Genomic DNA, 22,360 nt, shown 5'->3' with positions numbered 1-22,360 from the left:
AAGTGGAAATAAGATTCAGTGTGACCCATCTCTGGTTCTCTGGGTAGGAACTGGATTATAGGAATAGCTAGTGAACTCCTTCTAAAATGTTCTCTCTGAACAGGGTTAAATGCAGAGCTGAAAGTGGAGCAAAGCCCTCCATCCCTGATCATCCGGGAGGGGCCAACTGGTATCAACTTCGATCATTGATTCTCTACCTCGGACACATTCCTCTGGTACAGACAGGATCAGGGGAAGAGCCTGGAATCTCTGTTTTTATTGATGTCAAATAGAGCAGTGAGGAAGAAGGGAGGATTAACAGCCTCCTTTGATATCAAAGCCCGTGGCAGCCCCCTGCATATCACAGCCTCCCATCCTGGCCTCTCTGCCACATACTTCTGTGCCGTGGACGCATAGTATCCCCCTGATGTGTCCAGTCTGTACTCAAACCTGCAGCTGTGGCTCCAGCCCACACCCCTGTTTCAGGGACTGCAGTTCTGAGGATTCCTTCACTGTCTCTGGCTCTCTGCCTGAAAGAAGATTTCTGAGTTAAATGAGAAAAAAAAGGTATTTTAACTTTGATTTTCTTTATTGTAGAAGTTTTTTTAGAAGGAAGGAGGATTGTGAGGCAGGCAGAATGGGGAACAACCTAAACGTCTTTTCCAAGAATATGCCTAGTCAAAATCCATGAGTCTTCCATTACAGAGTAATTTTACATTTAGTGTAACTGTCACAAATAATTCCTGTGAAATATGGAACCATTGTTTGTTTTGATATGCAAAGATAACATATAGCCATGGAGGGGAAAGGAGAATAAAAGCTTTATAATATAATATTCTATGAGAGGCTCCTTACCTAGTTTTTCCTGCTGAAACATTGACTGCAGTAGACAGGCAATACCTATGTGATCTATAGATCGAGTCTTCGCAACATGTGGAGAGATTTTTATTGTAAGACCTTAAAAGAAAATTAAAAGGCTAATTTGAAAAGCCTGAACCCACAATATTTCATGACAACAACATACATATACCTGATCTACAAACCCAGGATACATACAAATACTCTTATGTCTCTTTTATTTTTCCAACTGATTGTTAGAGTGACTACCTGCCAGATAAGCAGGAAGTTCATTCTCTCTTTTGAGGCCTTTCCCAGGCCGGCTCCTGACCTGTCTAAGAACCCGAGGGACTTGGGCAGTTTGGAAGAGGTTAGTGCAGCTTCCACACACCGTCAGAGGTCCTCCCAGTTGACTCTTGCCTTGTTTTTTGTTGGTGTCCAGTCTCCCCCAAGATCTGTGTAGGATTGCTGGACCACTGCTGATCCAGGCCCTGAAGAGTGACCCCACTCCAATGTCAGCTGGTCAAGGGTGCCTCAAACCTGGGTTCCCAAGGTTTTAGACTCTGTGTCATCTTTTTTGTAGATGCACAACCATCATTGGAGACCCAGAAAATCAAAGGATGCTGGGTTCAGAGTGGTTCTGGCATTTATATTGTGAGTCCACACAACATTGCTTTTTTCCATTTTCTGGGACCCATACCTAACAGATAATATCTTTTTTGTTTTGTATGTCTCAGACCCAAGGACCTGATTATGCTTACTTTCTCTAGAGTGACAGTAGGGTTATGGACCCTCTTAAGGAAAGACTCTCTAAATAACCTCTAAACATCCTGCAACCTCTCTATAATCAAAGTTGCCTTTGGTAACCCAAAGGGTGATAAATCCTATAAATAAGTCTCTCCAAGGTGACCTAAGCCAGTTTTTTAAGAGAGGCCACCCATGTTTCTACATTGTCAAACTTCCTTTTCTAAAGGATGCTTGCCTCATTGAATATGAGTAGTTTTCTGGGATTTTCTTGCTGAATAATAGAACTAATCCAAACATTATCATTCATAAGCACCCTGCTGCATGCTTTTTTGAATCAATTTAATAAAACAAAGCAAAGTTACATATTAAGTTTTAAGCTCCTGGCTAAGTCATTAGTAAAAAGACTTAGTTTAATGGCAAGGAAAATAGTATCTACTCTGATACAACCTGCTGCACCTCTGTGTGTCCTGTAATATTCCTGTCCCAGAACAGTTTGCAATGGGAGTCACTCCCTGGTTCAAAGACCTTTATTAAAACTCCAGAATGTTTCTGGTATTTGTTTAAACACTTTCTGAAAGTTGATATTCATAATATCAATTCTTTATTATTTTAGAGGCTTTACTTCCCTCTAACTACTCTGCAAAAAGTCCATGCCTGTATTTCTTACAACCCAGGAACAGTGGCTCTGTTCCACAACCCTGCTCCTTCCTCTGCCAGGAGAGTATGTGTCCTGAGTGTGGTGGTTTGTTCTGTTCCTCTCTTCTCCATGTGGTAGTGCTGATTAGTCGGCTGGGTTAGTTATTAGTTGAAATCCAAATTCAGATCAGATCCCTCCATGATGCACAATTATATACCCCAAGACACATCCGTGAACATCTTCATAGGCCATGAAAAGCCAGGGATTTTTATTTCTTGGTCTTTGTATGTGCAAAAGTGTTGGTAACTATAGCCTGCAATCCATTTTCTTCATCACTCAGGAATGTCTAAGGACCAATATATGGCTACAAATAATACAAATGTAGATTTATTTCTATTGTACATTTAATTTGAAATTACAGTCCTTGGATAAATATTTTAAGGTGGAGTTCCAACATAGCAGGGCTACTTATTCCAAAGGCTTCAGTATTATCACCTTTCTGTTCTTTCCTTATATTTTCTCATTTGAACTTCACAGCAAAAGAATATGATTTTTTGTGTGTGAATGAGAGGCCCCACTTAGTTAACAGACACAGAGTGGTAGAACCAGCTTTTGACTGGGTGAATAGGAGAAAATATGCTACAAGAGAAGGAACTTTAGACTAAAAATTCCCTATCATCCCAAATTCATAAGCATGGGAGCTTCATCAATGATACATTGACTTCAACTACGTTAGGAGTTGCAGAGATATAGCTCAAGAATCATGAAAACAGAAAGTCAAAAATTGATGTCTTAGTAATTATCTCACACATTTTATAGAGGCTTTCAGATCAAGAATTAACACACAACAGGAAATGGAAAGAGCACTGTTATCTGCCAAAATTACTCAGGCAGCATTGTAAGCAAACTCACAAAATAAAGTCAGGAGAGAACCCTAACAGCTAATTTGGTAATTTTTAAAGGAAAGAATTGAATAAGAGCACCATAAGGAAGCTTCTCTTATTATAGCAAATCAGATCTTTAGTAAATTTTCCTCATTTAAATTTTTTAGGAGAAAGGAAACTAGAAGGCACCAAAGAGCTCTAAGAACGGGATGTCTCACCTCAGACCAGCTGCACTGAGGAGGACAGAGGTCTGTGTACATAAGCCCCAGCAATAACTCTTTGAATATGGATCGATTGTTCTCTTCTCCACTGTTTTCACTTCCATAGCATGGGGTCAGTAATCGAGCAGCTTTCTCCAGGAAGGATTTGGAAAAATAAGATGCTCACTGAAGCTACCAGTCAACAAAATTGTACTAAAAAAATCTATTCAAATCTGGCTGTCTCTTTTCCACTCAATCATTAGCAATCGTAACCCAGCTTCCCTTTGACATCCTTTCACACAGTCTCGAGTTCCCTACTACATAAGCACAGTTCCTAAAGAAGAATCTCAGAAAATTTTAATCTTTGTAGAGTCCCTGGATTTACCACAAGACTTCTTGCCAGTCAGAAAAATATAATATTTTTTCTATATTCTCCACCAACTCTTTCTTCCCCTTCCTCCATTTTTGTTTGTTTGTATTTTGCTAAACAGTGAATTCAACTTTGTCCTTTTCAGGCTAGATCAGAACAAATTTCACTATCAGGAAAATCATCTTATAAGAAATATCCATGCATAAACAACAAAGGCCTACTGCATAGTAGAGAACTGTATTCAAAATCCTATGACTAACCATAATGGAAAAGAATATGAAAAAGAGTGTATTTTATATATATATATATAATTGAATCACTTTGCTGTGCAATAGAAATTAACACAACTTTGTAAATCAACTATGCTTCAATAAGTTTAAAAAAATAAATATCCAAATTGAGCTTTATATGAAAATAATTGAAAACAGTTTTCCTGTTTTACCAGTGCGATGGACAAGCCCTAATCAGTACCCTCAGATACCAGATTCACCAGGTTTTCTTCCCAAATCTCTAGACAAATAATCATCTTGATTCGAGGGGGCCATAAAGTGAATCTATTCCAGAAATTATAATATGTGTAAAAACTGACCTTAATGTTTCAACATTCACACCTTCCTAGGTAACAGTGCACTTTTTTTGTTAAATCTGTTTCTCCAAATTGTCCCAATCTTCACAGCATTATCAGCTTCCACAGGGATTTGCTGGCAGGTTAAAAAGGTCAGCATCAGCAGTGTACAGACCAAAGTTCCTGATACCACTCAGAACCTACAGCACTGGCTAATAACTATAATAATAGACAAAATAAAACTTGACATGAAAACCGGACTTAGTTTCATCTTCCTTTAACTCAAGTAGAGGCTCTACTCTTACTGATTAAGCTGGAAGAACTTTGACCATGTATTTATAAATATTCATGATGTATCCTGAATGTTTACTTCCTCAAATTGTTACCAAAGCAAGTTTATTGTTAATGACTGTTTGTCAGGACATACTTATTTTTCATTCATGAGCTTGATTTCTGCATCAGACAGATATTAGATTTCCTACGACCTTTCTGTAGCATTTAACACCATGTTGCCACATATTGATTGAAAACAGTTTCACAAGGAAACCATTCATGACAGGGAAAAAGTCATTTTTCAACAGAATTTATTGAAAGAACAAATATCCACTTGAGTCTCCAGCTCTCTTTCTTAGAATAAAGGACTCTGATTCTGAAGATGAACTTTTGTATGTTCTTAAAGTCAAGTGCATAAGCAAACTCCAAGACAAGTGAATAAGATTCAGACTTCAAAGAAATGCATTAATTTGAAATTTAAAACATAAAAACCAAGTTCCTCTTGCTTCCCTTACTGACCCCTTCCCAACTTACAAACACATAGATTTTCATTTATTTTTATAGAATCACTTTGACTGAGAATGTATCATTATACATTATCCTAAAAGCGATAACCCAGGTGTTCAAAACTGAACCAGTTGGTTTTAAGAATGTGATGGTGTAATAAGAAAATATTGGATGTGACCATATCCACCACATAAAACAAGTATGTTCCCTCTGGTGGGACCTCCATGATGGTTTCTGGTGATGGTAATTCCCAATGTCCAGCAGTTATCCCCCATAACCAGAGCTTCTTCTAACAAGTTCCAGAAAGTGCTCAGAGATTCACACTGATCAGACGCATCCGTTACCAATCCCACTTGTTGTAAGGATTAGGAAAGGGAAACTTTTCTCAGTTGCGCTATTTATGTCCACAAAAAGCATTTAAGGCTAGTAATTCTCCTCTGAATATACTTTTAACTCTGTCCCATAGGTTTTGGTGTGAACTATTCCTTTTCTTTGCTTTTGGCATCCTTGGTTACTTTTTCTTTAAATTTTGTCTCTCCTTATGGTTTATCTGGAAATTCATTTTTTCATCTCAAAAGAGTTTACATTTTTCATTTTTATATTTTTATGTTTTTTATGTTAATTGGGTTATGATCAGAGAATATCCCTATAAAGCTCTACTTTTCAAAAAAGTTTAAGGTTTACTTTGGGACCACACATAATCACAACTAACTTTATTTGAAGGCTATGAATTCATATTTGTGTGTGCATCTAAGTACTCAACTTTTTTTGTACTATTAAATTCTGTTATCTTTGTTTTGTTTTCTATGAATTCTGTCACATTCTGAAAGAGGACAGTTGAAATCCCCCACTTATTAAAATTCTTCTTGCAATGGCTCGTTTCATTTATTTAGCTTCGTTTTTGGCGGGTATGATTTATCTCTCCATAAAGTCTGTCTTTTTAGCATAATGTCTTGAAAACCATTTGTTTCTTCTTCTTCCTCTGTGATGCACTTTTCTCCTCAAAATTCATTCTGCTCTCTTTCCCTACTTTACTTTGCCTCAAAATAAAGTCTGTGTTGTCCAAACTTCCTTGTAGCTAGGTATGGCCATGAACTATGTTCTGGTCAAAGAAATGTAACTATAAGTGTCATGTGGTAGCTTCTAGGTATTTCTCTAAGACTCAGCATGCAAGCTCCAGGTCTACCAGCTGTCTTGAATCACAATTCCTTTCTCATAGGAATTGTTGGTCTTTTGAGATTCAACTATATCCTTCACTTGGTCCATTCACCATGTACCTTCTTTAATGAGATCCCCTTGGCTGGCCCAACAGTTCTCAATTCCCAGCGACTTTCCATGAACCTCTTCACATAGGAAAATATTTTCATATATTTTTGCAAAACAGTGTTTAAATCGATCATAGTGCTATTTCTACTTGACTGTGGCTGAAATATGTTGGAAAATATAATTTGGCAAAGCTGGAAACTTTCAGAATTCCAAACAAAAACCACACAAAATTTCCCTTTGCATTGATTGGATAGCCAATCAATCTTATGATTTTTATCATCCGCATTCCTAGCCCAAGTGGTTTCCTTCATAGCACAGTTTGTAAAGAATCCTCCTGCAATACAGGAGACCTGGGTTCAATCCGAGTTGGGAAGATCCCTTGGAGAAAGGAAAGGCTACCCACTCCAGTATTCTGGCCTGGAGAATTCCATTGACTGTATAGTTCAAGGGGTTGCAAAGAGTCGGACATGACTGAGCAAATTTCACTTACTAGTTCGGGGTTTTAGAGCAGGATTCATGCAAAAAACTGCCCTGAAATTTGCTCTTGGCATGCAAACTTTCAAAAGGAAAAATTATCAAGTGCTTGGCTCTTAAAACTAAAAAACGTTTTCATTTTTAATGTATTTTCTCCTCTCAACAATTTTTAGGTCTATTACAATACAAAATCAAGATTTTGAACCTTTGGTCTCAAGTCTCATTGGATTTTTTTTGCAATCTCCCTTTCCTGGCTCAATCAGATTCAACTCCAGAATTTATAACAAGAGGGTTATAAGGGGAAAAATTAATTTTAAAGAAGGAAAATATGTAACATGATATTTGAAACTATTATTCCACTGCATATAGAATTGGAGATTCTAATAATACAACGTATGAATGCCAGTCTTGGTGTCAAAAAATATTCCTTGGTGTTCAAACTCTTCTACCATGAGCTCAGTGCCCCTAAACAAGTTATATAATATACCTAAGCCTCATTTTTCTCATCAAAAAAGGGGGAAATAATAACCACTTGCCAGTTTTATAACATTTAAAATTAAATGGAATGTATGTCAGGTAAACAGCAAAAATACCAGGACTTCTAGAATAGTGTTTTTTGGAGAAAACCCACAAAGACGAGAGACGGAGCAGGTGTGTAATTTCCCCAGTGACAGCACACATCCCCACAATCTGACGCACCGCCCACCAATCTAGCAGAGTCAGCATCAGACCCTACGAAAGGATCCCAGTCTTGGGACATGGATATTTTAAGCTGCATTAATGAGAAGCACCAGGCCTTACCCCAGCATAAAGGCTGGGCTCCATGATTATAACAATAGAAAGTAAAAACTGTGCCCTCCAGTCCTGATCTGTCACCTGAGCATCCTTCCAGTATTAACGTACATAATACCCAGGCTGGAGCTCTATATGAGGACAATTCCCTCTCTGGAAAGTTGGCTTGCAGGGTATCTGTTGTTCCTACCTCTCAGTCAGTGAAATCCACAGGCAGAGTCCCTAGCACATAGGCTTGTGTAAATGTAGAATGAACTGGGTGGCCATGGGGGCAATGTGTCCAGTTCCATCACAATGCAGAAAGTATGTTTGTTCAGAAAGTATGTTTGTTCTCAGATTAAATAATGTATTCAACAAGTGTTTATTGAGTGTCCACTCTGTACCAGGCTATCTTGTAGGCACTTGAGATATTCCTATTAACAAAATGCTCAAAGATATCAAATTCATGGAGATTCCATTTTCATAAGCATTAAATATAATAAGTAAATTGTATAGTATATTAGAAGATGAATCTATGGAGAGGAGAATCCAGCAGGGTAAAGGGATTAGGTAGTGCTGAGGCTGGGGTACAGGAAAGTAGTTCCCCTTGCAATTTTAGATTAGGTGGTCAGAGAAGGCTTGCTGGAAGGATAACATCTGGGCAAACACTTGAAGAAAATGAGGCTGTGAACCTTGAGGCCATCTGGGGCAAGAGCTTTTCAGGAAGAGGAAAGAATTCAATTTTAAGTTAAGAAATGCCCAATGTGTTCAATGACTGGGTGAAGTGAAGAACCACAGGAGGGTTTTAGAAAAAGAATGACTAACTCCCATTGAAGAGTCTCACTCTAGCTGTTGTGTTGAGAATAGACTACAGGTAGTCAAGATGAAATCTGGGAACTTTTCTGGTGGTCCAGTGGGTAAGAATCTGCCTTCCAATGCAAGGAATGTGGGTTCAATCCCAGGCTGGGGAACTAAGATCCCCACTTGTCGCTGGACAACTAAGCCCCCACCGCAACTGCAGAGCCCATGTGCCACAACTAGAGAGCCCACACACCATAACTAAGACTCAACACAGCCAAATGAATAAATAACTATTAAATGATAAAAAATAAATGTATCATTAGTGACTCACTGATTTAAAAAAAAAAAAAAAAGATGAAGGCAAGGAAGACTGTTGTGTTAACATCAAAAGCAAAAAGTTGTTAAAAAGGCACAAGCTTCCAGCTGGAAAATTAACAGTTTCTGGGGATGTAATGTACAGCTTGGTGATAATTTTTTTTTAATTTAAATAAATTTTTATATAGTCAGAACCAATGGTGTCTGACGTTCTTCTGGACTCAGAGCCTTCTTCCACAAAAAGAAGCCCATTCAGGAGCAACTGGTGTCTCTATACTTGCCAGTGAAGAGATAGAGACACATTGGATGACTGCTGGGAATCATCTGATTCTAATGATCTGTGAGTTTGAGGGGAAATGATAAAAAGGAGTCCTGATCTCAGATACATAAAGATGGCGTCTCCCTGAGAACAAATACTGGAGCTTTCTTCTCTGTTTAAGACTTCTTGCTCAAAGTTGTGCATATCAAGGACTTGAGAAAATGATCCCATGGTGATGAGGGTAATGTGAAACACAGAGGAGAGGGCAAATGAAAATCCAGCACCCCTCAGTGAATCAGTTCAGTTCAATTCAGTTCAGTCGCTCAGTCATGTCTGACTCTGTGACCCCATGGACTGCAGCATACCAGGCTTCTCTGTCCATCACCAACTCCTGGAGCTTACTCAACCTCATGTCCATAGAATCAGTGATGCCATCCAACCATCTCATCCTCTGTCATCTTCTCCTCCAGCCTTCAATCTTTCCCAGCATCAGGGTCTTTTCTAGTGAGTCAGTTCTTCATATCAGGTGGCCAAAGTATTGGTGTTTCAGCTTTAGCATCAGTCCTTCCAATGAATATTCAGGACTGATTTCCTTTAGGATGGACTGGTTGGATTTCCTTGCAGTCCAAGGGACTTTCAAGAGTCTTCTCCAACACCACAGTTCAAAAGCATCAATTCTTTGGCACTCAGCTTTCTTTATAGTCCAACTCTTCACACCCATACATAACTACTGGAAAAACCAAAGCTTTGACTAGGACATTTGTTGGCAAAGTAATGTCTCTTCTTTTTAATATGCTGTCTAGGTTGGTCATAACTTTCCTTCCAAAGAGCAAGCGTCTTTTAATTTCATGGCTGCAGTCACCATCTGCAGTGATTTTGGAGCCCAAAAAAATAAAGTCTGACACTGTTTCCACTGTTTCCCCATCTATTTGCCATGAAGTGATGGGACTGGATGCCATGATCTTAGGTTTCTGAATGTTGAGTTTTAAGCCAACTTTTTCACTCTCCTCTTTCACTTTCATCAAGAGGCTCTCTGTTTCTTCTCTTTCTGCCATAAGGGTGGTGTCATCTGGATATTTGAGGTTATTGATATTTCTCCCGGCAATCTTGAGTCCAGCTTGTGCTTCATCCAGCCCAGCATTTCACATAATGTACTCAGGGTGTACATGATGTACCCTGATGTAAGCAGGGTGACGTTATGCAGCCTTGACTTACTCCTTTCCATTCATCTCAGTGAATGGCTGTATGATAAAGATCTCTGCTGTTTCATCATGTTGAGTGACCTCCTCTAGCTCTATGAGATAGAGGCCTTTAGCATGACAATCTACATAACTTGCAGGGCCAAGTGCAAAATGAAAATGTAGTACCTCATGTGCAAAACTTCCTAAGAATGTCAAGATGGCAACAGCAGAGCATTAAACTAAGCATGGGGCCTTTTGGGCATGGGGTCTTATGAGACGGCACAGAATTCACACCCTTGAAGCTGGCCCTGGTCTTTAGTTTGATGCCACTATTCAAATTGTCAAGATACAGATGTTCAGACAAGAGCATGGGAGAGACCTTGCATTAATCTGATAATAGTTCAACCTTGTGGAGTAGAGAGTCAGGGCAAATTAACTGTGCCAATTGGTGTGTACATCACCTCTCCACCTACCGCTGAGCTGGTGAGATGCACTTTTTCTTGGCACCTGAAGACTGAATATAGGTCCTTTACCTATGCTGACCCCAGCCGTGGCAGAGCCCCAGGTACCAGGAAAGATCTATCTGCAGAAGAAAATAAATATATAAATAAGTTATTAATCAAGCCAAATAAGGAGCTGAATTTTACCACGAGCTGTTTTACAAACTCAAAAGGAGAAGCACTCACTGTGTTTCCCATAGGTGCAGTCTATGCAGGTGTTGGAGGAGGTCAAGAGGGTCTGACCTGAGAACTGGACTTGTACCTGGACAGAGGTTCCTTATCCTCTCCCTGACCTTAAAATGTATGTTCCACCTACTCTTTCTGCACAAGCAACCACTTTCAAAGATGAAACCTTGAAAGAGCTATATGGTGTTGAGACCCATAAACCAGGTAAGGCCTCTAGATGAATTTATAAAATTCTAATGGGTGTGTTCAGAGATCTTCTCATCCTCTGGCTGTCCAGAACAAGCCTCACAAGGAAATTCCTTTGCTTATTAAAACTGCCACTTACCAACCTAAAGTGGTCCACCTCTTTCTTTAGCCTCTCCTTGCCCTCCACGTATGGGGGCCAGTTTGTGAACCAACACAGGATCCCAACTTACCTCTCTAGGTCACACTTCAGTTTTTCCATCATAGAAGAAGCTGTATCATCATAAAAAAATCATCTAGCAAAGCCTGGGGCTTTTTGGTTGTCTTCTCTTCCAAGGCTAGGAGCAGAGATATAAATAAGTAATGTTTAGAAGGGTGTAGGTTCTAGTTAAACCCCCAGGCTCCGAAATCAGATACTTCATTCACTCATATATTGATTCATTCATTTATTCCACAAATATTGAATTCATATTATTTGATAGACTTGATGGTGTCTCAAGCCTAGTGAATATCTATTGAATAAACTGTGGACTCAGGCAGTAGAGAGACAGACCTGGTACTAATTTTGGCTTCACCACTTTGAACAGTGCGTGACCTTGGATAGTTTACTTAGGCTTTCTGATTATCTGTTCCATCATCTGTGAAATGGGAATAGAATAGTATTAACACCTTTTTATTGTCATGTGGAATAATGTATGCAAAGCCTTATTTTTTATAATTATTATTCATTCCTATTGGTTTAACTAGACACTGAAAGGGCAGCATGTATCTCACAAGCCCGCACTTCTGTCTCTGTCACTAATTCAGCAAGAATCAGCAGAAATGTCAGAGCTTCACTCCGTAGTCCAAGGTAGGGTGCCACTCTGTTTTATTTTTGTTGTGGTTCTTCCACCGGTTGAGAAGCACTTGTGTGTCTTGGCATCTTTAAGATAAGAATCACATATGGAATCACAGTACTTGTATGTACCACTAAAGACCCAGTAGCTTTAGTGACTTGTGAGTTTCACTTCTGAAAGAGAAATCACTACTGAAAAGCACAAACACCTCAAGCCAAAAGGAAGGATGTGCAACCACTGGCACAAACCCGCAGCTCAGCCCTCACGTATGTTGTGTGGTTCTTCCAAGACAGGGCTGCCAGTCCAAGCCAAGAGAAAGTGCAGCTCACCCCAGCCCCCAGGCCTGGAGCAGCTATGATCTCTGCTTTCACCTTGATGCTTGGGATGTTGTTATTTCTGATGAGAAAAATGACAGCTTAAAACTGGCTGGTTTTATAATTTCTCTTATCACCCATATTTATTAGTTGAATGCCATGCTGTTTCTGTTCATCATGACAAAAGTCTTGTTTTTTCAGGAAGAACCATTGGAGACTCAGTGACCCAGGCAGGGGGCCATGTGACCCTCTCTTAAGGGATGCACCTGACATTGAACTATACCTATGAAATCTGGGTCTTCCTTTCTCTTTGGGTATGTCCAATACATCATGAAAAATGAAGAGAAAGATTATAAAGGTTTGCAGGCCCCTCAGGTTAGAAGTCAACGTCCTTTCAGTTGCAGAAATCCTCCATCTGAGCACCAGACACTGTTTTGTGTGCACTCTTGTGTGTCTTCAAAACCCTGCCCATACCGAGCAGGGGACAAATTGTCCTCTAAAAGCTCATTGATCGAACCTACAAGACCAGTAATGCAGGAAAGGAATGTTCTTTGCCATCAGTTATTTTAAAATATGTACCCTGTGATTTTCTGATAATACCCTTGTAATTAAAATGTCTTCTATAAATCAATAATAAAAACATTAATTTCCCTGGAGGAAAAATGGGCAATCTACAAAAAGAAGTACAAATGGACAGCCAATTTATAATGAGGTATACAATTCCTTAGCAGAGAAACATAAAAATAGATCATTGTGATTCATTTTCCACCTATTAAAGCAATGAAGGTTACACACACACACACACACACACACACACACACACACACAATCATGGAATTCCTTCTCTGTTAGTCCAAGGACTTTACCCAGCCTTTTCCCAAATGGGCACCACTAGCCTTGAGCCACTCACTCTGAGACCAGAAATAAAGACTGCAAATACTCAAGTCCAACCTCATCTAACCTCAGTGCAAGCTTATATACCTAAAGAGCAATTCTTTCAGCCCTGAAAAACTAGACAAAATGATGCCTAGGCTGGGGAAGGAAATAGAGAGAAAACAAGGCATCAAGAAAGCCAGAAGAATGTTAAGAGATCCAGTATCCCAACAAACCCTGTAGTTTCTTCAGGAAGAGACAAGAAAAACAGCAAAAATTTTGGAGCCAGAAATGTTAAAGACAGAAGTTTCCCTATTGCGAAATATTCTATCCAGGTATCCGACTTGGCCATGTACTACTCAGAGACACAGTGCCAAGGGCACCGGGGAAGCTGTGCAAAAACTTCAGGGGCCCAGGTAACAGGTGCAGTGTAGCTGGGAGCCTCTGACCAAGGAGCCCTGTGCTCTCTCACAGTCTGCCAGGATGTCGTTAGAAGACAGGGAAAATGAAATCGGCTATAATCACTTTGAATTCCAGGGGCACCGCAGTTCTTTGACTGAAAATGGATTGAGGGGAAAGGGTCTCAGAAATGGACCTGCTCTCAATTAAGCCAGCTCTCCCCTGTGCTTTGAGGCTTCCTTGAAGGATATTTAGGAATTAGGTTGTAATAACTTGCATCCCAGTCTTGGCCCAACTGCTTATCTGCTATGCAAATTTGGCCGCATTAATTGGTGTCTCAGAGCTTTAGTTTTTCATCTGTAAAAGAGAAATAAAAATAATCGCACAGTATAACATGGGGATGAAATGAGAAAAGATAGGCTAAAAGAAACAGATCAGGTTTCAAAGCACTATAGCAATTCTGCCCTCTTACAGCAATCTGTACTTAGTCCTGACCACCTAACAAGACTTACCAACCCCCTAGTCTATCACACCACACAGTCTCAACCTCCACCCCTGACCCAGGCTGTTGTGATCAATAAATCGTATTCTCTCCCTTGAGGACCCAATTAAAAAACTGAATGGAGTGACAGATAGATAGATAGCACTGTCTTCTATAGAGTGGAAGAATTTGGTAGTTCACAGAAATTATTATATTTACAACCAGACTTCATTAATCTTTGTGAAGGTATCCCTGCTTTATATAATCAAAATAATATTTTGAATCAAAATAATCAGTATGGTATTCTACTTTTTCTTTTCCAAAGCAACATAAACAGAATATCCAAAGTTCTCTCAAACACCGGCTGCATTTTTTTCTTTTTTTTTTCTTTCTTTGTTGTTTTCTAAAACAACAAAAATAATAAGAAACACCCTTGTACTCAAAAGACTCAGCCTAAACTATTAAGTAATCATTCTCCAAACATTCATTGATCAGTTAGTTGAAAAGTGAAGAATTTAGCACGGACCAACACATTGGTTAAGAGGATTAGAAAATAAAGATCATGCCCTCTTGAGAAAAGACTTATTGGACTTCTCAATGGGTACAAAGTTGTACAGGATTTGTGTAGGATTGAGTAGCAATGTGTAGGATTACTAATTTATCCCCCTGCCGCCTTTCCCCTTAGGTAACTGTAAATTTGTTTTTGAAGTCTATGAGTCTGTTTCTGTTTTATAAATATTCATTTGTTCATTCATATCATTAAATTTTTATAAGATTCTTTTAGACAAAGCCGCTAAATTCAAGGCACTTTCTGTAAACTTAAATTGGCTCAAATGTTTGCAAGATATTTACTATTTTGTGTTTCATTGGGAAAATAATAAGATAATAATATCATGTATCATTTGCTGAGTGATCACAGGCCCTATTATGCTATCAATAATGATAATAGCTAACATTTGTTAAGCACTTAATATATATGAAGTATTATTCTAAGTGCATCACACACATTATTTAATGTTTACTACAGCCCCATGAAGTGGGTACAATTATTAGCACCAAGGAAACTGAGGCACAGAGAAACTAACTAACTTGCCTGAGAACAGTCAGTAAAAGGAGAGCCAGCTTAGAGTACAGGTGCTGCTGCTTCTGCTGCTAAGTCACTTCAGTCGTGTCTGACTCTGTGCAACCCCACAGACGGCAGCCCACCAGGCTCCCTTGTCCCTGGGATTCTCCAGGCAAGAACACTGGAGTAGGTTGCCATTTCCTTCTCCAATGCATGAAAGTAAAAAGTGAAAGTGAAGTCGCTCAGTCGTGTCTGACTCTTAGCGACCCCATGGACTGTAGCCCGCCAGGCTCCTCCATCCATGGGATTTTCCAGGCAAGAGTACTGGAGTGGGGTGCCATTGCCTTCTCTGAGAGTACAGGTAGAGTCCCCCAAATCCTGCATTCTCAACCACTATACTTTGCTAACTCCCACATTATCTGTAATTCTTACCACAAAACCACAGTTTGGTATTGTTATCCTCATTTTACAGGAAACGGGACTGAAATTGTGGTAACTTCTCAAAACCCAATCCAGTTCGCTAGTGGCAAGGCTAATTAACACTCGAACTTAAATCTGTTTGGCTCCAAACCACATTCACATTTCACTTTGCCCTTCTGTATAATGCTGCTGTCCATGGCTTCCCCACATGAGAGAATGGCCATGTGTAAAGATTCCACACAGAAAACTGTCTTGTTGTGTCACACAATTTTATCCCTCATTCTGACTTGTTCATGGTCATCTAACATGAATTCATGTAAGGTATGCCTGTTAAATGATAGCACAATGTTGAGATAGGTAGCTATGTTAGATCTTATTAGGTGGATTGTAACAGCCAAAATAAAATTTAATGGTGAAACCTTCTGCATATATTTTTCTGAAAATTGATTGTGGTATATAGAACCAGGGACCCTGGACTTACAGTATCTTTTGTGAACATGAACTGGTTATACAACCCACTCATACTAGCTCAAGGAAAAGGAGAGTGTTTGAAAGGATACAGGTGAATCTCATAAAACCCATTTGCAAAAAATACAGCTAGACCTCACAGGAAGAAGAAATCATCAATTTGCTGTTCTTTCTAAACCTAGTTCTCTCAGAAAGTATAATCAGTTCTCTTGGGAAACCAACTTCCACTGTAAGCCTGCTAGTTTCTGCTCCACAATAACCTGAGTATGAACCTACCTAGCTTTCATTTGCCAAGAGATGACTCTGACTGGAACTTAATAGGGTTTTATAGCTCTAGTGACAAATATTGTCTAACTACCATTTCTATACCCCTACTCCAAATTCATAAGCCCAGGATTTACCCAGACTTGATATGTTATAGTCAGGAAAACAAGGTCACTTTTGACGAACATGACCCTAGGTTCATCTCTTAAAGGGCACTTCCAGTGGAGGGGATACAGGCTGGAAAGGAGTCCCAAAAGTAGAAAACAACTATAAGCTCAAAATAATATCATGTGAAGAATCAAGGATGTCATATGAAGAAACCAGGGATGTTCATAAGGAATACTTCTAAAAACCAGAAGAGAGCTGTCCTTGGGTTTTCAGAAACATACAATACAAAATGCACAGGTTGTCACCTACTCTACTTGGTGTAGCATAGCCAGCTGAAGCCGAGGAATCACTGGGCTTCCAGTCCTCATCTTACCCTAACTCCCAGGGCACCAAGGGCTGATCCTGACTTTAGTTCCAGTTTCGTCTTGGTGTTTTACATCAGAGTGTTTGGCCTACATCATGAACGGCTGTGTGTGATGCCACTAGGTGGCGATGTGGACATTTTATTTAAAAGACCATGGATGGTTTGCTGTACAGGTGGCCCTACAAATAGTGCAGACGTGTGCATTTGTGCTGCCTTTGATGGGTTGGAAATCCCTTTTGATTTCTAAAGTAAATGAGGAGAACTTACAGCAATAATACACTCCTTTGAACAACTAACATATATTCAAAATTCTGTAACAGAGACCTGTGGTAAAAATGGTGAAGACCCAGCAAGTTTTGCTGGCTATTCTGTGGCTTCAGTTACACTGTAAGTTGGGGAGTTTCTGGATATGGGAAGATGAAGACTAAATGGATATGAAGAATAAATGGATATTTTTTCAAATTCTGAAAGGATAAGGGACTCCCAGTGACTAAACTGGAGTGCCCTCTTGGAAATGTGTAAGGAAAGAAATTTGTAGAAATGCTGCACTAATGGTAATATTCTCTGCTTGCCAATGTCTTTGAGAACAGGGGTAAGTGGTAAAAATGGAGTGGAGCAGAGTCCCCGATACCTGAGTGCCCAGGAAGGAGACCTCGTCACAATCAACTGTAATTACTTAGAAGGAATGACCACTTTACAGTGGTTGCAACAGAATCCTGGAGGAGGCATCATCTCCTTGCTTATTCTGAGCCTAGAGATGAAGAGGAAAGGAAGAGTAAGTGCCACAATCAACAGCAGGGAACGTTACAGCTCCCTGAACATCACAGCCTCCCAGCCCACAGACTCTGCCATCTACTTCTGTGCTGTGGAGACACAGTGCTCTGCAGACATCTGGAACCCGTACCCAAACTCTGAAGCTGAAAGGCATCATCTCTTCTCATCCTTGTCTTTCCATATTCATCTGTCTCTTTCATCAGACCGATGAGACTCCTTTGACCAACTAAAATATATTCCAAATGATGCATTTCAAAAACTTTTTAAATTTAAGATTTTCCCCCTGCAGACCACCCCTAATCACTAAAGCATCATCACCAAGTATGTTAACTAGAACAATATATGAGCTATTGCATAAGAAGTCAAATATACACTCTCTGGAGCTAAATTGCGGGTATAAAAATACTGGTTCCACCTCTTACTAACTGGATGATCTTGGTCAAGTTACCTTTCTATATGCCTCAGTTTTTACTCAATTATTAAAAAAAAAAAAAGGGAAACCATTAACCACGGTACCTAACTCCTATTTGTGGGATGACATGTGATAACACATGCAATGTGCTTGAAATTGTCCCCAGTCCATGTACATGCTAAGTCGCTTCAGTCATGTCTGACTCTTTGTGACCCTATGGACTGTAGCCCACCAGTCTCCTCTGTCCATAGGATTCTCCAGACAAGAATACTGGAGTAGGTTGCCATTCCTTCTCCAGGGGATCTTCCTGACCCAGGATCAAAGCCACGTCTCCTGCATCTATGGCATTGAAGGCAGGTTCTTTACCACTGAGCCACTGGGGAAGCCAGTCCATAGTTAGTATTATATAAGAGGTAGATATTATTAGTAGCATAATAGATTTAGATGCATCATAAGTTTACTAATACTCACTGATGTGTTAATACCTCAGATCTTTGGAGAAATGAATGGGATGTAAATAACAAGCACCTAACGATGGTAAAGCTGAAACTCCAGTACTTTGGCCACCTCATGCAAAGAGTTGACTCATTGGAAAAGACTCTGATGCTGGGAGGGATTGGGGAGGAGAAGGGGATGACAGAGGATGAGATGGCTGGATGGCATCACCGACTCAATGGATGTGAGTTTGAGTGAACTCCAGGAGTTAGTGATGGACAGGCAGGCCTGGCGTGCTGCAATTTATGGGGTCACAAAGAGTCGGACACAACTGAGCGACTGAACTGAACTGACTGAATAATAATTTTAGCTTCCAAATTCTTTTCTAATAATACCCATCAATTATTGACCTTTTTAAATCATATTAGGAAAAACATCAAATGGCCTTAGAAAACCCTGTAGAAGGATAACTTTATGTTTGGTTTGAGTGGGAAGATAAAAAACTGGGTAAAGTGGCCCTGGGGAAGCTCAACAACTGCTTTGGAAAAAATACAGATTCTAAGTTTCTCACATGGAGAAATCTAACAGAAAACTGCATTTAAGAAAATTCTTGAAACAAATTATCAAACCCAGTGGGTCTCACTTGTTGGTTCTCTACTTTAGCTTCACCAAGAATTCCTTGCATCATTATTCCTCACCCTCAGTGGAATTCTTAACATAAGCATGAGAACTATTGTTAACAGGGATTTCCCTTCCCCAGTGGCTCAGCAGTAAAGTATCCTCCTCAATGCTGCAGACACAGGGGATGTGGGTTCAATCCCTTGGTTGGGAAGATCTCCTGGAAGAGGGTATGGCAACCCACTCCAGTATTCTTGCTTGGAGAATCCCCATGGACAGAGGAGTCTGGCAGGCTGCAGTCCATAGCGTTGCAAAGAGTCAAACACCACTGAAGTGACTTAGCATGCACATACTATTGTTATTATTGTTCTTGTTGCTCAGTAAAATAATCCACACATTAACTTATAACTAAATCTTTTTCTTTTAAAATCAAAGATTTTTTTAAATCGAAATACTACTGGCACATATCTAAAAAGTAAGAGGCATTACAAAGGTCTGTTCTCCCACTCCCACCCCATCAAAAAAAAAAAAAAAACTAGAGCAATATGATGTTCTACTCCCACTGTCAATCCAACTCCATTTTAGCAGTTTCTAAGTTATATGCTTTCTCCTTGATTTGTCAGTATTAGATATTATCTACCTATGGCTGATTTATGTTGATGTACGGGCAGAAAACAATACAACATTATAAAGCAATTATCTTCCAACTAAAAATAAATACATTTTTAAAATATTAGACATTATCGACTGACTTTCTTTTATGGTAACACATCATCACTGTCATCTTCCTAACATGGTTATATCACAATATGGAGTTAAACCAATAGTCATGACAAATATGATTATGACCATGTCAATATTGTCACTGTCCAGCCAAAATGAGTACAGTGATTACATTTCCTTTCTAGTACATCTGAAAGTGAAAGTGAAAGTCACTCATTCATGTCCAACTCTGCGAATTCTCCAGGCCAGAATACTAGAGTGGGTAGCCTGTCCCTTCTCCAGGGAATCTTCCCAACCCAGAAATTGACCCGGGTTCTCCTGCATCGCAGGCAGATTCTTTACCAACTGAGCTATCAGGGAACTTTTAGTTAATAATTGCCTCATTTTTTTCATTTGTCCTATATCAATTTCCTATTTATTTTGTGAGTTCTTCAACAGATTTTTTTAAATATTTGTGAATAATTTCTCCCAAATGCATCAAATATATGAAGTAGAGTATCCATTTTTTTTCTTTTTTTCCTACAGATTCTCTGTTCCTTGACCTCTATCATCAGCCCTGTGTGAACTAATCACTCTTTGACTTTGTTGCACAAATCTCATCCTAGGACTTTTTAGCATTGCTCACTGTATTGGTTATTTTGCATCTTGAACCTCATGTATCTTCATTTTTTGGTTCAGTCCTTATTTTTTATAAAACACGTTCTCTGAACGTCTGTAATAAAAGCTGCATGGGACTTTTCTTCCATCACTTTTTGCATGCCTGAAAATACCTTTATTCTACCCTCACACTTGATTAATATTTTGACTGAATATAAGACTTTATGTTGAAATTCTATCAGTATTTCCAGTATTGGAGAAGAGAAGCTATTTCCATTGGGTTTTTTAATGAGAGGGAAAGTACAGAGCACTTCTGGTGACTTTCTCAGTATTTTGAGGGTAGCATTCCACTATTTCTTTATATCCAGAGTTGCCGTTAAGTTCTTGTACTGGAAGAGCTCATCGCCCATTTCGTTCAGAAGACATGTGCGGATGAGGGCTTCCATCATGGCAGAGGGGTCACAGTTGGCAGAAGGGCGACGGTCTTCAAAGTAGCCTTTCTTCTCCTGGCAAACAGTCCGAGGGATGTGGATGCTGGCACCAAGGTTGGCCACGCCGGCAGAGAAGTCCTTGATGTTGGAGGTTTCGTGGAATCCAGTTAGGCGCCAGGCGTTGTCCACGGCCCCCTTGGGTTCGTAGGCTCGGATGTGGCACTGCTGCCCCTTGCTTAGTTTCTCAGTGCCCTCTTCAGTGTACTTCAGACCATTCTCCTCTTGCATGGCCTTGGTGCTAAAGTTGGGGTGGCAGCCGGCACCATTCCCGTTCCCAAGAATGGGCTTAGGCTCAAAGGTGGTGATCACTCCAAAGTCTTCGCACACATGATGCAAGATGAAATGGGCCACCCACAGATGATCTCCCATGTTGACTCCTTCACAGGGTCCTATCTGGAATTCCCACTGCGCATGCATGACCTCGGCGTTCCTACCCCGGATCTTGATGCCTGCCTGCAAGCAGGCCGGGTGGTGAATCTCCACAATATCCCTGCGGTAAGCCTTGTCCGCTCCCACACCACAGTAGTATGGACGTTAGGGCCCAGGAAAGCCATTGGAAGGCCAACCAAAGGGGTGCCCATCTGTGCCCATGAGGGTATATTCCTGCTCCATTCCAAACCATAGGCACTGGTTGCTGACCATGTCCATTATCCATTTATAAGTGTGCCTTAAATTGGTGTCAGCAGGCTTTCGGTTGTACTTGAAGACTTCACAGAACACCAGCTTGTTGGGGTCCTTGTGGAAAGGGTCCCGAAACATGGCAGCAGGGACAAATTACATGTCACTGTTGGCGTCTTCAGACTGAAAAGTAACTAGAGCCATCAAAATTCCACAGGCAACTCTTCTATACACTTGGGCTCAGAATTCAAGGTTCAGATCTTGCAGCACAGTCCTTCCCCAATACCGTCGATCCAGATGTACATAGCTTGGACTTTCTCGCCCTGAGGTAGGACCATGTACACCTGCTTGATGCCTTTGTTCAAGTGGGAGCTCGCCAGGGTAGCCATGGTGGAAGGTATTCTGGGCACCGAGCAAGCAGGCGGGCAGGCAGCGAGAGCCAGGTGAGGAGAAGAGAGGCAAGGAGGCCAGGGGTGCTGCTTAGACAGCCTGCTCTTCTCCCATTCTAGGCTCTGCCTGTTTGTTCAATAAATATTTATTGAGGGACTATTTTGGACCAGACAAGAGCCTAGACATTGTGTACACAAAAATAAACAAGGCAAAGTCCCTCCACCCATGAAGCTTATATCAGTATGATGCAGAGAGGGACATAAGAAATACAGGAATAAACAAATTCACTCATTCCACCAATATTTACCAAGCACTTATTATGTATCAAGTATGTTCTAAGTCCAGAAGATATAGCAATGAACAAAATAAACAAAAAAGCTTCTCCCATTGAATTAATGTTCTAGTGAGTAAATGAACAAAGTAAACCATATCTTATGAATGTTCAGAGGAAAATAAAAGAAAGTGATAAGACAGAGCAAGAGTGGAGAACACTTTCATTGACTGGTCAGGGAGAAAAGTCTCTGATATTTAGGCTGGCATTCAAATGAAAAGAAAGAACAGGTCCTGCTAAGAAATGGGGAGAAAGGATTTGGGTATAGGGAAAGCAAATAAAAAGCTTTAAAATGGGAGAAAGCCTGGAATTTTCCAGGACTAGGAATGAGATGAGCAGAGTGAATGAGAAAGAAGTTGGTGTGAGATGTTTCCTTGAGGTGTCACATACATGCTTACAAAAGCCATGGTGAGTAAAACTGGGATATCTACTAATAATTATAATGA

At 40.1% G+C, this 22,360-nt stretch overlaps 1 long non-coding RNA gene, 1 pseudogene and 1 gene segment (V, D, J or C); 1 reads left to right on the top strand and 2 right to left on the bottom strand.

Moving 5' to 3' along the window:
- Positions 1 to 218: 218 nt before the first annotated feature.
- On the bottom strand, positions 219 to 16,573 carry LOC133255886 (uncharacterized). The gene is made up of 5 exons (XR_009739061.1): positions 16,471 to 16,573; positions 11,169 to 11,273; positions 10,540 to 10,649; positions 835 to 936; positions 219 to 509 (listed from the first exon to the last, which is right to left on the bottom strand). It is a non-coding gene; the product is annotated as an uncharacterized LOC133255886 (long non-coding RNA).
- An 88-nt stretch (positions 16,574 to 16,661) lies between these two features.
- Positions 16,662 to 17,545, top strand: LOC133255877 (T cell receptor alpha variable 41-like). The segment is given in 2 exon segments: positions 16,662 to 16,912; positions 17,116 to 17,545. Coding segments are annotated over 2 exon segments (447 nt in total).
- A 2,792-nt stretch (positions 17,546 to 20,337) lies between these two features.
- Positions 20,338 to 21,645, bottom strand: LOC133255865 (glutamine synthetase-like; annotated as a pseudogene).
- Between the last annotated feature and the right edge of the window lie 715 nt (positions 21,646 to 22,360).

Source organism: Bos javanicus, chromosome 10, assembly GCF_032452875.1.
Source record: "Bos javanicus breed banteng chromosome 10, ARS-OSU_banteng_1.0, whole genome shotgun sequence".
NCBI lineage: Eukaryota > Metazoa > Chordata > Mammalia > Artiodactyla > Bovidae > Bos > Bos javanicus.
Note: the sequence above shows the minus strand (reverse complement) of the source record. Positions and strands in the feature narration are given on the sequence as shown.